Source organism: Dermacentor variabilis, chromosome 7, assembly GCF_050947875.1.
Source record: "Dermacentor variabilis isolate Ectoservices chromosome 7, ASM5094787v1, whole genome shotgun sequence".
Classification (NCBI taxonomy): Eukaryota; Metazoa; Arthropoda; class Arachnida; order Ixodida; family Ixodidae; genus Dermacentor; species Dermacentor variabilis.
Genome location: NC_134574.1, coordinates 91,456,135 through 91,470,637, shown reverse-complemented (window position 1 = coordinate 91,470,637; position 14,503 = coordinate 91,456,135). Strand labels below are relative to the sequence as shown.

The 14,503-nt window shown below is 45.0% G+C and overlaps 1 protein-coding gene across 3 annotated transcripts in view; it reads left to right on the top strand.

The window, feature by feature from the left end:
- The first annotated feature begins 894 nt into the window (after window positions 1-894).
- LOC142586934 (uncharacterized) overlaps window positions 895-14,503 on the top strand; it is a 96,960-nt gene continuing 83,351 nt past the window's right edge. For 2 of the 3 annotated variants that reach the window (XM_075697809.1, XM_075697811.1), the window contains exon 1: window positions 895-930. In XM_075697809.1, coding sequence (XP_075553924.1) covers window positions 904-930 — 27 coding nt within the window. In that variant the 5' untranslated portion in view covers window positions 895-903. Of the gene's footprint in view, window positions 931-1,388; window positions 1,458-14,503 lie in introns of all 3 variants that reach the window. The other variant, XM_075697810.1, reaches the window with a different exon arrangement.

Sequence of the window (14,503 nt, the reverse complement as noted above, 5' to 3'; positions counted from 1 at the left end):
TTCGACTGTAGATTGAATCCAAAAGTGTTAGTCCAGAGACGGAGTCACCGTTTGGATCCAATCCACTGCGATCTGCCAGACTTGCCATACGAAGCCAGTCTCGTAGCGAACGCGTGACCGCTCGAACATCTTACTAATCGTGGCGTTCTGCTCCTAGCAGACGACGTGCTCGGTTGCAACATGATCGACAGGAGCCTGTCGCTAGTTTGACGTCAATAAAAATGTGACCGCGCCTTGCGGTTAACAACGTCGGCACGGCCTCGGCCAAGTTCGTGCGGCGCCAGAGAACGCCTGCTCCGCACAACGAAGCAAATGGCAATTAATATATTCTCGTCCTGCCTAACAAAAACCTTAGTCGGTGAATAACAATAAAGGTCAAAATCGTTTTTCTGCCAGCCGCACCACAGACATTTTATCTTCAAACGCGTAGGGGCTGTGCATAGCAGTCGATGCTTCGCCGTTCGGGCGAAACTGCGACTCTTTTTATTTCTGTCAGCGTGCGCTGCTCTTTCCTTCTTCACATGACCCTCACTCGAAGAAGGTCACGTGGGCTTTTGTACCACTTCTTGCGCTTGCCTTGCATCGCTCAAGCTCACGGAGCAACGAACCATCTAAAGCTTTCGTTTTAAAATTATATTTAAATCAATTAGGGCAGCTTTCACATCGTGAATAGAAGGTGACAGCTTGTATTTCCCCAGCCATGTCAGGTGATTCAGATGGCTGACGGTGTTTCGATAGGAGGAGTATATCGCATGTATTATGTGCATAAAAATCAATAACGTTTGCATGTTTCTACTTCATACTGTCTGTAATTTGTCTTCTGAGAATGAGTCACACCGAAAAACTGGTATATATAAATTCCAGCAAATGTATTTCGTAGAATACATAGCGGATCCCAAACTCATGCACTCGCTGCAGAACATCCACGGCGTGAGTATCACGAAATTTTAACATTGGAAGGTATCATCACCAGTCCAAAGATTTCAGCGGCCTACACGTCTATTAAATTCGTAATGGCCGTTAAATGAGCTTTCTCCAAGATTTCAGCGTTACTGCTATCCAGTGATGTTGAAGTGGCCCAAGTCTTGCATTAGTATTTCTATGTTGTAATTGTATCATTGCGATTCACTCGCCTTGTGTTATTATTTCTGTGTATTACTGTTTTGCGACAAATAAGGCAGTGACTGCTTTCTTGCGCTCTTCCATCGCTTAAGAGTTTTAGTGCTTCTGGCCATTTGATCAAAAAGAGTCAACTTGGAGGACTAGTTATGCGCTCGCTGCTTTTATCTGAGCAGATAAGATGAGTCACTATGTATGCTACCAAATAGGAAACTTGCTGCTGGCTGGCCTAATACACAACATGGATAACTGTGCATGCTCCTTAATAGACAACTTGCTGCTGGCTGGCCTAGTAAACTTGGGTCACTGGTACGTGCACGAACAGACTTCTACGCCAGGTATGTGTCACTGCTTTTTGCCAATTCTGCGGCAGTCCACGTAATTAATATGACAAAGTCACGCAATGATTATGTAGCCTTAAACGCATAAAACGATAGCGCCCTCTCTGCAACAGAAAGCTGCACGCCGAGTGTGGCTGTTTTCAGATATTCATTGCAGCATACTTGCAGAAAGTATATTACTGATAGTTGGGGTTGCTACGGAGTTTTAACTGGGCGCTCTGATTACAAGATATACTACGTCATGGTATCATTTGTCACTGGGTTTCGCAGTGAGAATGCCATTTTGTGTGTCTGCTAATGTGGCCATAAGGTTTCGGGATTCACGGTTGATATGGGGATATGCAGCAGAACAAAGTTATCATTGATATTGAGGTGTTGTTCGATAGTTGTTGCCGCAATTATTTGCCAAATACAGCACTTATTGCCATTTAGAAAGATTATCATTCTTGACAAATCTGAGAAGCTATTTTGGCAACCAATTTTATGCATAATCCTACAAGTTTAATAGACAGTGCTGCTCTTCGCAGAAGGAATGATTCTGGCATGCTGATACTACTTCATCAATAAAATTTAGCTGAACTTTCTTACTTCCTAAAGAGTGGACAAGCAAAAGAGCGAATAGCTAGCTGGAAAAATCTACTAAATATTAAGAATTTACATTAACCATTTCAAGAAAAAGAGTCAACTCGGACCACTAGTTATGTGCTGGGTGCTATTAAACTGAGCAGACAACAAATTTAAAATAAAAGTGTTCCCAAATGTTGCTTGAAATTTAATCTCGTCGATGTTTTTACAGAGCCCACTTATCAGTCAGCTTATCAGCTTGCTAGACTCACAAAAGAAAGTCTGCAGTCTCTACTTTACCTTCTGTAAATAAGAGACCCTGTTGTCTAGCACATTGCTTTCAATTTATGCCCACTACAATGATAAAGTCACTCAAAAGTAATAAAATACGAGGATACTAAAACCTTCGCCTACATTGCTCATTCTGAATGAGAATTTTAGCAGAAAAATGTTTATAACTGAGAACCCTGAAGATATTCTGAATCCGATTCTTTTGATCAATACCCTCAGCATATTTGCATACTTATGAGGAATATAGGTGAAGTTATCTACAGATATTCCAAAGATAGATTTTCGCTCTTACCTTCAAAGGATTAAATTAGATGATCTCTGCAGCTAATGGAGAATATGAAAATTGACTCTTCGAATCAGCAATCTAAAGGGTAACTATTTACGCTGTGGTGCAGTATTCTTATCCCCAACCTCAACAGCGGTCCCCAGTCTACATTGCCGAGTGGTTGTCCCTTCCGTTTAGCTTACTTAAACTGATAGCGAGAAATCCAAGTAAATTTTGGCAATATTTAACCTATCTACAATAGCTTCACCTACACTAAAGCATGCAATATGACTACAAGTCTGCAAAAAGTGAATGTGCAGATATACTTGTACGTGTAATTTCTTAGCTTTTTATTCTAAGCGCTCATCTTTTTTTATATCATAGGTCTCCCTGTCATCCCACGAGGCAAAGTTTGCATTTTCCTTCTTTGCATTTAACCGTAACAGAAGATGTAAAATAAGCGGTTTATAGCTGTCAACGTTAACAACTGGCAATTACAGTAAGACATAAGATTTAACCTATATTTGCCATGGTCTTCAATTTCCCGCAGTCTCCGACAGCAAAGCACAAAAAAATTATAACCTGAGAAGGCTGCTATAATGTATCTGTAAGTTGGATAATAAGTACTGCCTTTTGTCCTATCGCACAATTTGATTTATATTCATGTACCGCGTATTCTACTCTTTGTTGTAAACCTTATTGAAAAAACATGTTTATTGTAGGTTTATCAACACGCATTTGATAAATGGCTATTATTTGAAATACAATTAGCGTGTTCATGCACGACCATCATTCCCTTCTCTGTTGCGCCCACAGTGGCACCTTGAGACATATTTGGCGCTGGTGCTTGGCACCACCGCGGTCCACAAGCCCCACACCTAAGCCGTTATCCGTACTGCGGCGATTCATTGAAACATAGAGCGATACTAACGGTGAACGGTGGTGGTCAGGGTTTTTGTCAAGCTCTGACCGAAGCACCTACGGCTATTTATCAGGCCTGGGGCTTCCGGACCTTACTGGCAAAATGAGGGTGAATTTCAACTGGCGTTTCTAGGAACCCCCCTACAGCCTATTCTTATCCCACACTTCGTACGTAGCGCAAAAATAGATGTCGGATGACAAAGAAAAGCACACATGAGACAGCGCTTGACATTATCAGAATTTCTACTGCGCAGAAACACAGCAATAATGGGATGTGCAAAACGCGATGTATAGAGCAGCTCCCACGATTCCAGTTTCCCCCTCCAGCGCATGAACCATCAGAAGAAATCGATGAGGAGATTATCTTGCGAATAAGAACACCCTTTCTTGGTGAGAACCAAGGATGGGTGCCTAAACATTTCTCGCCCGCTTTTTTACAGAATACGCTTCGAGTATTTCTGCATCAACTTGCCTCTGAAGTCGTATAACTGCGCGGCGCACGAGTAACTACAGCAATGATGAGCCAGATTGTCACCAGGCGTTAAGACACTGACTGCTGCCCTTGTGTTCACCCAAGCGCCTCTTCAATCACGGATCCGCTCACCCAATATAGCATTTCCCATATGAAAATGCGCAGCATGAACCGCAGTCACATCACAGTCAACAAAGCGCGTAACATTCGCTTTCAAAAACCGCTGGTCATGTGGCTTTCATTTGCCATATAACACACTCATGATATTCTTTGTGGCTTCAAGAAAGCGACTTCAATACCATAGTTCACTGGTGCCTTCTTGAGGCAGTGCGAAATGTTGTGCAAGTATGGCACTAGTAAGTGACATGTGTGATGCCATATTACACTACATCCGATGCACTACCGATGTCGCTAGAACTCATAAATAGGATTTCCAACACAGTCATTTGCATAGATGCGTCGACAAACTCGGTGATCCACATGAGATGCTGCCTGGTGCTCAGGTTACCTGTGGAAGGCCGGTTCAAAGCTGGTCATTAATCTTCGTCTTTTCATAAGAGTGGTCCGCGTTTGAGTTACCGGGTCGTTTTATAGATAGGGTTTGAGAGATAGGGGGATAGGGGGCGGGGGGCTCGTCCAGCATAGGAGGCTGTCATTGAAGCTACTACGGAGATCATCAAACTGCAAGCTGCCCGATACCGGTATCTCATGAGTGACCATCAATGCTGGTGCAAGCACATCAAAAACATCCAGCGTCCCATTGAAAATGTCCTCCCTCTCTCCAGTTGCAACTCTTTTGATCAAAACAAGAAAATCCGCTACACATCTCAAAATGCTGTCCACAAAAGTATTGTAAACACAAGTCTCAAACATGCTTCTCAAAATTTGCAAAGACAGGTCACCTGAAACAGGAACTACACATGAAGCTATCGTGTCACGGTGTAGTACAAAGATAGAATCAAAGCATTTCTAAAAAGTATATATATATATATATATATATATATATATATATATATATATATATATATATATACCTGAAGTATTCCGCAAGGCAACAAGTCCATAATCATCTGTAGGCTTCATAACAACACTATACAGCTGAATCTGCGGTAATCTTATTTATAGATACGGCAGCGCGAAAAGGGCTATGAATAATAACGCCCGAATGAAAGGGTTATGAATGCAAAGCCTGAACGAATAAAACGAACGTTTTCGAGTTTTCCGGGAAAGCAAACAAAAGTGCTCCCTGTGTTCTCGTGCTCACAGAATTATTCATTTACAGTTGCAAATTTACATTCGTGTAAACAGTTATCGCTCACCAAGACATTGAGGTGTTTTTTCAAGTTTGTTAAAAAAGCTCTTTGGGAGCATTCTTTTTCAGTCGCCATCCGCCTTAGTGGCATTCCTTGCGTACAACAAGATTTGCGTGTCCTGCCTGGTCACATGCACACACTTTCTAAAGCTACCTGATTCATTCCATTGCACCATTACAATCCACTCCTCACCTTCGCTGCTGCAAGTTTTGTTTGAAGAACATTTCTCGTATCGCCCCCACTTACTTTTCTGTGGAACAATTATTTGGGCATCGCCAGCGTCTTCTTGTATGATTAAGCAGAAAATAGTCATTTCCGTTTAATAAAGGCGCAGTTTCGCCCGAAAGGCGAACCGTCAATTGCGATAGCAAATAAGTGGTCAGCTATACGAAGTAAAGATAGTAATATTGCCAATCGTATATGCTTCAGAAGATAGGCATTCCAAATAATTTAACAACCATGGTGTCATGCGCGCACCAACAACCATGAACACATCTCCCTCGATGATCGCGGCATCACGCTGTCAAAATTCTGGATTGAGGAAGCGCATCAGCAGCAGCTGGCGAATTGACCGTCATGCAGCTTCTCGCATGAACACGAACTAACCCGCCAAAACACAGCGCGTGGTGGACTGTATCCTCGTTGCCGATGCCTTTCAACATGCAGCCGCCCGGGTGCGCCGAGCCCCTGGCGCTGCCTAGAGTAGAACTTTCCCCCTTTCCCTACCCACGGCTGACTTAGTCCCCGTCGCAGGTCGCTTTCAAGACAAAGCGGCCTGGGCGGACACACGAAGCCACTCGGGCCACCCGTAGTAGAACGCCCCCCTCTTCCCCCCCACCCCGCAACCTTGCGCATGACAGAAAACTGGACGCTTCCCGCCAAGGCGTTTCGTCGCGGTCCACCGCTCCGGCTTCTCCACGCCCACATGGCCGTTCCCGAGCGTTGGTCAACCGTCCTTGTCGAGTTTCTGGATGTTTTCCCAACCCCCTTCTTTCAGTCATTGGTAGCTCACAGCATGACACATAATATCGTCCCAACTGACCCTCCCGTCTGGAGCCACCAATTTGTGGGTGAGGAAAAACCAAATGGACGCTAGCGTCGGGTGTCCACAGATAATATTTCTAGCCGGGCGCGCTCAAGCAGGCGGAACCCTGATTCCACTGATTCGACTGATCGCTACTGCCAATATGTCCGGCGAGTCTTCATCTTTGTGTGAGCGGAACGCGCCGGCACATAGTAGTGTGCTGTAAGCATACGGCGCGAGGCGACGATATTATCATCCTTGGACTTTATAATGAGCCTCATGGTGACGCTATTAGCTATCGCAATGAAACTGCACCGATAACTTCATCGATTTGTTAAGGTCACATTCACGCCCTTTTGAAAGGAAATAATCAACCACATCATAAGTTCACCATGTACTTCATCATCAACAGTGCGACTCCCTACTATTCTCAAATAAAAACTCAGGGAGGAGGGCGTTGAACTAGTCTCCCTATGACATGGTTGCCTACATTCTTATACTTCATGAATATTGAGGGGGTGCCAAGCGCCCTTCCCCCAGTTGGCTGAGCTAAACATTTCACTCAAAAAGCGCAATGTTCGAAGCCTCACGAGTTTTATTTTTTTTTTTTTTGCATAGCCCAGCTTCCCAGCTGCACAGCCGCTCGTTAGTGATGGTGTAAATACACATAGGCAGATCTGGGATTCACTGACTTCGTACCAAATTTTACAACAGATAATCTTTGCAATTCTTCCAGCATGCCGTGCTAAATTAAAAGATGGCGTCAACAGAGGTTCAACATCCAATTGAACATGATCGTTCTCAAGTACAAAAGTAAAAACACCGGCACTGCACGCAGAAATAACAATGAGATTGACTAATGATACAGAGGTGCCAACAGCTAGAAAACGTGGAAGAACAGGGCCTACGGACCTTTAGAGTAGTAGAGCTTGAAATGACAGCTCGCCTAGTGAGTGCTTATTGAAATTTGTATGAGCCCCCGTCCAGTGGCAAGTATTGGACACACGAGGCGGTGTTTTAAAGACTCATTCAGAGAACACAGGGCCGTACTCAGTGCGTTAGCAGCTGAAGTCCCTGTAGCTGATTATTGCCACAGGTGCTCGTACATCACGTAGTTTAAAAGCACTCGTGTGCACAAACGGCTTCAAGAGACACATTGATCTAGAAGCATTCGAAGTGTTTTGTAGCAAACAAAAGTGCGTGGTAGGTGTCTATGCACCTCGTCTGAGGCTCTCCCCAAGAAAAAGTATTCCTATCTGGAAAATAACCTACCTACTGATTTGTTCCGATAGGTGCTGTGCTTGACGGGGATGGCTAAAAAATTGAAAAATGCTTTTTGCATCGGAATTCTGCGTATCCTATGAATTCTATGTTTCTTTCTAGCAAACGTTTAGTTGAAGTTTCACGTTATATCCCGTGTGCACTTCGCGGCAGTCTGATGCCATATTGCACAAGTTATTGATAGAATATCTAGTTAAAGATGGGCTCGTTTCAAGCGGTCGCACGACACTGTATCTTCTTTGCTACGGAAGTGAATCTTGAAGGTTTTCTCTCAACACAAAACAACACGAAAGGGGCCTTCATAGGAAGTAGTAAATGGCGGCATGACAGAGTCGCGTCGCAGAAAGACTTGCGTGGTTGTGTCCATGGTTGGGAAACTGAACAAAGGCTTCCCGGGCGCGATACGCGTGGGTGCAGGTTGAAGCTCTTCGAACTGGGAATGTAGACTCTCTAAGGGCGCTGCGCGGCCGTTGGCGGAGTGCCTTGCTGGGTGCCGTAAAACTGGCCTGGAACGGGGATTGCTGACCCATAGAACGTCTTGGCTGCGCTGATTACGACATCACCCTTGATTGTTGTTCACAGCTTCATTAGTACTGGAGGTAGCATTTCCACCCAGTGCTGTCTGTTGAGCATGGTGGTCAATGATGCCTTCAGTTGTCGGTGGAGACGCTCAGCCATGCAGTTTCTATGTGCGTACTCAGTCGTGGAGTTATGAACGCGCGTGCCAAGCAGTCTCGCCTGGGCAAGAAAAGCGAGCTTTGGAATAGCCCCCCTCGGTCAGTAGTTATGCGTAAAGGGTAACCGTGCTGCGGCACCCACGTAGCAACAAATGCTTCCGTTGCTGTTTCGGCCATGAAGTCTTGTAGAGAAGTGACCCCATGTACCTGAAACCATAGCAGGGCATAAAAGGCCCACCAAGTCTAAATGCATATGAACGAAACGGCTCTCTGATAGTCAAAACGGTGGCACCGCTGAACTCGTGTGCCGGGTCACTTTTACAGCTTCACAGGGTTGGCGGCTTCTCGCCCAGCCTTGAACTTCTGTGTTGATGATCCCTGGCCAGACGAAGCAGTCTCTGATAAGCCTCCTTGTGGCTCTCATTTCGGGATGGCTGAGCCCGTGCAGTGAATCAAATATTCATCGCCGAGCCTAATGGCACCTGAAAGGGCAAGGAGCTACCTGCGATGTGTCGCACGTGACCAATGTTGTTGTGCAGGGAAGCGGCGCCACCACGAGGCGGAGCGACAAGCTTTTCTCCCGCAATTATCGTATCTTGGGGTAGTTTTGCTGGGTGGAGACTAGAGTTTCGAAATCCACAGGGCCAGCAGGTACAGCGCCGATCGGCAACATTGCACCAGCGGCCTGATTTTCGGTCCCTGACATATGGTGGATGTCCATAGAAAATTGGACATAAAGGAAAGTTGCCGAAGCTCACGTTCTAATCACGAGGAACTGCCTGTCTTGAAAACTAAGGCAGCGGATTGTCAGAATGTAATAGGTACAGCCTTCAAGAAAAAAAAGCGAAATGCTTAACAGTGCAATAGATGGCCAGGATTCCCCTCGGGAACGTGCTCTAGAGAGCTTCTGTAGGTTTGAGGTGCTTTAAGAAGCCCAGCGGCCTGCAGTTTGTGTCATTGGGCTGCTGCAGACTCCACATATTGAAGTGGTCGATGCGGCTACAATTAGGCGAGTAGGCGCGTCTGACAGCGGATGAATCAACAACACTGAAGTCGCAAACAGATATTTTCCTTGCTGCAAACAGTGTTCGTGCTCAGACGACCAGCAGAAGGTAGGTATTTTATGGACTCGCCATGTAGCAGGGCGGTGAGCGGCTGAAGAACTTGCGTACAGGAGAGTATGAAGGGCTTCTGAAAATTTGTGACCCCCAGAAGCGCGCGACTATCGGAAGGAGGTTGGAGAGGGGAAGTTCTCGCTGGCCCGCACTCATGATACCACTAGTTTGATGCATCTGGGTGAAAGGCGACGGCCGAGAAAATCCAGGGCTTCAACTCCGAAAATGCATTTCTGGGTCTTTAGGACCAGGCCGTGTTCATCCAGTCGCTAAAATAGAAGGCAAAGGTGCTCTTTATGCTCTTCATCTGTGCGACTTGCAACGAGAATGTCATCAAGGTGACGAAAGTGAACGGCAGCCCGCGCATAACCTCGTCCATGAACCTTTGAACAGTTTGCACCGCATTTTCAACCTGTAAGTTATACGGGCAAACTCAAATAGGCCGAACGGAGTAGTAATTGCTGTCTTTAGTAGGTCGCTGGATTCGAGACGATTTTAGTGGTGCGCTTTCGTTAAACTGATCTTGCTGTGTATTATGTTTCCTGCGAGACGAGCAAGAAGTCATGAATGTAGGGAAGGGTCATTTTTCCAGAGTAGTGCCAGCCTTCAAACCTCCGTCACCACTACAAGTTCGTCACTCGCCAATGACTTGCTTGAGAACCAGATGGAGAGTCGAAGCCCAGTTGCTGGAGGAAGGACGAATAAGGCCGAGCTGAAGCATGTGTTCCAACTCAGGGCGGGCTACTTCCAACCTCAGTTCAGTGAGCCACCGCGGCCGTGCGGCGACAGATGTCTCGTTTGTGATGATATGATGCATCACCTTCTGTTTCATGGTCAGCACATTCTTTCGGGGCTTAGTGAGTTCCGGGTACTCAGCAAGTATCTTCTACGTTGCGAACGACTGAAACGTACGGATGCCACATGAGGTGAGGCTGGACGGCAGGCCAAGTAAATAGAAGGATGCGACGTTATTCTTTGGTAGATAACTTGGTGGAGACTAGGTGTTGCGATCAAATTAGGAAATTCGCGGGTGCTAGTTGGAATCGGTTGGCGCAGGACAGGGGCAATTGGAGATCGCTGGGAGAGGCCTTCGTCCTGCAGTGCACATAAAACAGGCTGATGATGATGATGAAGACGACGACGACAATTATATATATATATATATATATATATATATATATATATATATATATATATATATGCTCCAAACGCCTGCCATGGGCTAATAATGTTAATCCCTATAGAAACAAATTATGTCTACTCCTGCCATTGGTATTTATGGAATCCTAAAACATTCTAAGCAACATGTGGTAAGGAAAGAGGATAAACAACAACACGTAGAGATCCTGTCCGATGTCTTGAAAGTACACAATATTAGTCAAGTGTAAGGCTTTTGTGGCACCTAGACATCGACCATATTTGTGAGAACAAAGTGTCGCGATAGACACGACAGTTTCTCCATTTCACGCTTATGCAAAGAACTTTGCCTAAGCGCTAACCGCTACACGGCCTCACAAGCTGCAGCCCAACAATCGAAATTATCAGTCATGCTAGGAACTACTTTACTCGTAATGACTACCAACATTTATTACCAGCATTATTATTCAGCCTGACAATCACAGATTGCTCTTCGGTAGTACAGAGAAATATCAGTCCAAGAATTGTACTGAAATTTATCTAAATGATGGGTAAAATTACATGACTGCAGATCACACAGCAATATAGCAAATTACACATAACCCTGCAGATAACATCTTGGTAAACCAAGGAATCTGAAATAAAAAAAATATTTGTCTGACATATACAAAAATATAATCATCGCAGCTTGATTCCGACCGCGACTGAGACCGTATATATCATATTACCACATTTGTTTGCTTTGATTTATACAATTCTTTAAAAATCTGTCTTTCCGTATTAGTAGAAACGTTTCTGGGCCCCACATCACGCTTTCAGGACTCAGAGGTTGAATAAGGTCCAAATGGCCCACAGCAAAAGTTTCAGGGAACAACATCAAATAATTGGATATATTTATACACAGTAAAAGACACACGATCGAATACTGAATCGTTTGACCATCTTAATGTAACTGCTGCATGCATGTGCATGTGTCCTACTTTTGTACCTTTGCTCTACGACTGAAAAGTACGATTTCAGCGCTGGCAGTATTCCTTTTCACTTTCTCCTAATAAGCCTTTGTTTCCACGTCACGCTATTATGTGCGCCCTGTACTTTATGATGTTGATCTCATTGTAGCACAAAGAATCTTAATATTCCAAATTTTTGTACAGATAAGCTTTCTTTGCCTAGAAAGAGAGTGAGACTCTTTATTAAACCACGTAGTCTTGTCGCACGTATGCAACCGCCATGATGCTGATCCGTATAGGGATGGGGAATGAGATTAAAAGATTCCAGAGCAGAGTGAACAAAACGAAATGCGTAAGTGGAGCTCGCACTAATATATACAAGTGAGATGGCGGGCAAATTTAGGCTTGCCTATATGAAATGGTCACTATTTGAAGCTTTCCGATGAGACCAATTTCTCACAGGGTTTTGAACAATAAATCCGCAAGACGTCACTATATTGAAGGGCCGGGCATCGAACCAAAGATGCTCGGTAACGTTCACGGATCGTGGCAAATTATTTCCATTTGTTGCTTAAAAAATTCTCTCCCCATGGTACATGCGGCATTCAAGCAGCATGTGCTTCACGGTCTCTAAGTTTGAACAGTTGTCACAGTAGGAATTAGTGCTACGCCCAATGCGGTTCAGACAGTTCGTGTATTCCACGTTCAGCCGAAGAGGATCTAACAATGTCTCTAGTGTCCAGGAAGTCGTCGTGAAATTTTTATCTCACTTCTAGGTCAATATAACGCACAAAGCTGTCTCGGGGAAACAGTAGATTCCAGAGGCGGTCTTTTTCTTAGCAGGCATGTTTTGTGCTAGGTTCAAAGCGCTGGCTTTTTTAAAAAAATATTGTTAGTAAATTTCGGTATTCGATTCCATTTCGGGCAGCGTCATTCGGTTTTTCGTTTCCCGAAGTACCGGCATGGCCAGGTATCTACTGGAACGTGGTGAAATGCCCAGCAATCTTAGTTTTGTGGTAATGATAGGCCATGTCAGATGCTGCAGGTTGGTTATTGCATGGATTGTGCCCGTTCCACATAATTTTTACGGCTGCTTTTGAATCCGTGTATATCACCTATTTCTTCGGCGTCTGGTGACCAAGTATATCCACTAGGGCCTTCTGAATGCGATGATGCACATGATGTCGCTCGCTCAAGACGAAACGAGAATCATTGCCCTGTAGAGGGCAAAACAAATGCGCACGATGAGCGGCGTTGGTTTGTAGAGCCATCTGTGAAAACGTGCGTTGTGGCAGTGTGTCCTTTATGCATATATTCCAAAGCTGTCTGATGGGTCTCACCTAGATGAATTTTTTGCGGTGATTCGAGATATGTGCCACAATTTCTAATGGTGACAGTGTCCAGGGTGATATGTTTCGTGTCATAATTTGTGGTACCTGAGCAGAAATCGAAATTGATATGCTTTCGATGGCGTGCCCAAAGCTAGATGAAGCACGGGTTCAAGGAATATCCTTTAAAGAGAGGGTATTCGTGGGAATGACGTGTCTGATATGAATCTCATGTGTCTTCTTTTGAGGTAGCCCTACGATAAACACGCATCCAGCTTCTGCTACACTCCGTGAGCGGGATGACTCCTTCGCAAGGCCAAGACATGCTACAAGACAGTCATTTCATGCTGCTTCAAGTTTTATTTTGCTTATGGGAGATATTTAGTGGAGGATCGGTAAGTAATACCGTAGTGTTCAGTCGTAGTGCTCAAGAAGAAGTTGGTTGGGTGTGCCGCACAGGCTTGCGAGGGCTTCATAACTCCCACCATCATGGCCAGGGGATGACCGCTTGTTTGTGTGGCCAATTGCACCCGTGTGCCCCTGAATTGTCAATGGTAATTCTAAATCAGGAAGGGTCACTCGAAGTGGACTAAGGCGATGACTTGCAGTTTGTAGCGAATGTATTGCCGCAAGGGAAAGGACTTCACAGTAGTGCTCTCCCAGCTCTATCAGCGACGCGCGCTCATGTAATGGTAGTGCGATAAGACGGTAAAGCTGTTGCGGCTCTTTGCGAATACCTCTGAGGACTCGCCCTGTGATTTTGGTATGTTCAGCGCCCCAAAAAAGTCACGCCACCTTTTCCGCTTCCATTTGGTGAGGAAACGCCGTATGGTACTTTGTTCCCATCGACAAATTCCGAGGTCTTCGTTATTCTTAGAACGCAGAGCCTTCCCTTCGTCACGCCTTTGAATGGCACATAACATTTCTAATTCTTCGTCGTTAGTAAGTACATTACAAGGCTCAGTGCCAGAGCGGATTCCTTGTTTCGGGCAGTGAGCTATTCTCGGCATTAATTCTACATTCTTAGTCGAGGTTGTGTTACCTTTGTCTACGCCTGCTGTGCAAGCTTCCCAGTCTACCGACTTTAGTTTTACTTTTCTGGGCTACGTTTGGAAATGAACGGCAGAGATTAGTATCGGGTAGTGATCGCTACCTCGAGTCTTGATATCTTTACACCAGCCGAACTTAATGCGAACGTGACGTGAATTCAGCTAACAGTCTTAGGGGTTTTCAAGTATGTTATGCTGTCAATGTAAAGGACTCTACATTGTATCTTGCAAGAAGCTTCGCCAGCTTTGCACCACGAGCTCGTGTATGTGAACTACCCTAGACGTTTTATGTGCTTTAAGATAACGATATATAATTATATGTGAAGATTGAGTGCTTGTCAGCAAGTTTTCAGATCTTGACACATCAACCTTGAATAACGAAAATAATAACACTTTATTCTTAACTCCTCGTTCACCCAAGAATCGGATATGACCATAAAAGGGAATCGGGGACTCGCGGAAGCTTCTCAAGGTCGGCTAACTTCGACGGCAAGTGGTGAGCGTGTCACTGGAATATAGTACATGTGCGGAAGTGCTTGTTGGAGGACACCGCTGGCGAGACGATTGTTAGCTAAGCCATTGTTGCTGCCTGAAGAATCACGGTGCTGCTCCGCGAAAGAAGTTGATAGCAGCGGTTCTAAATCCAGGACGGCCTC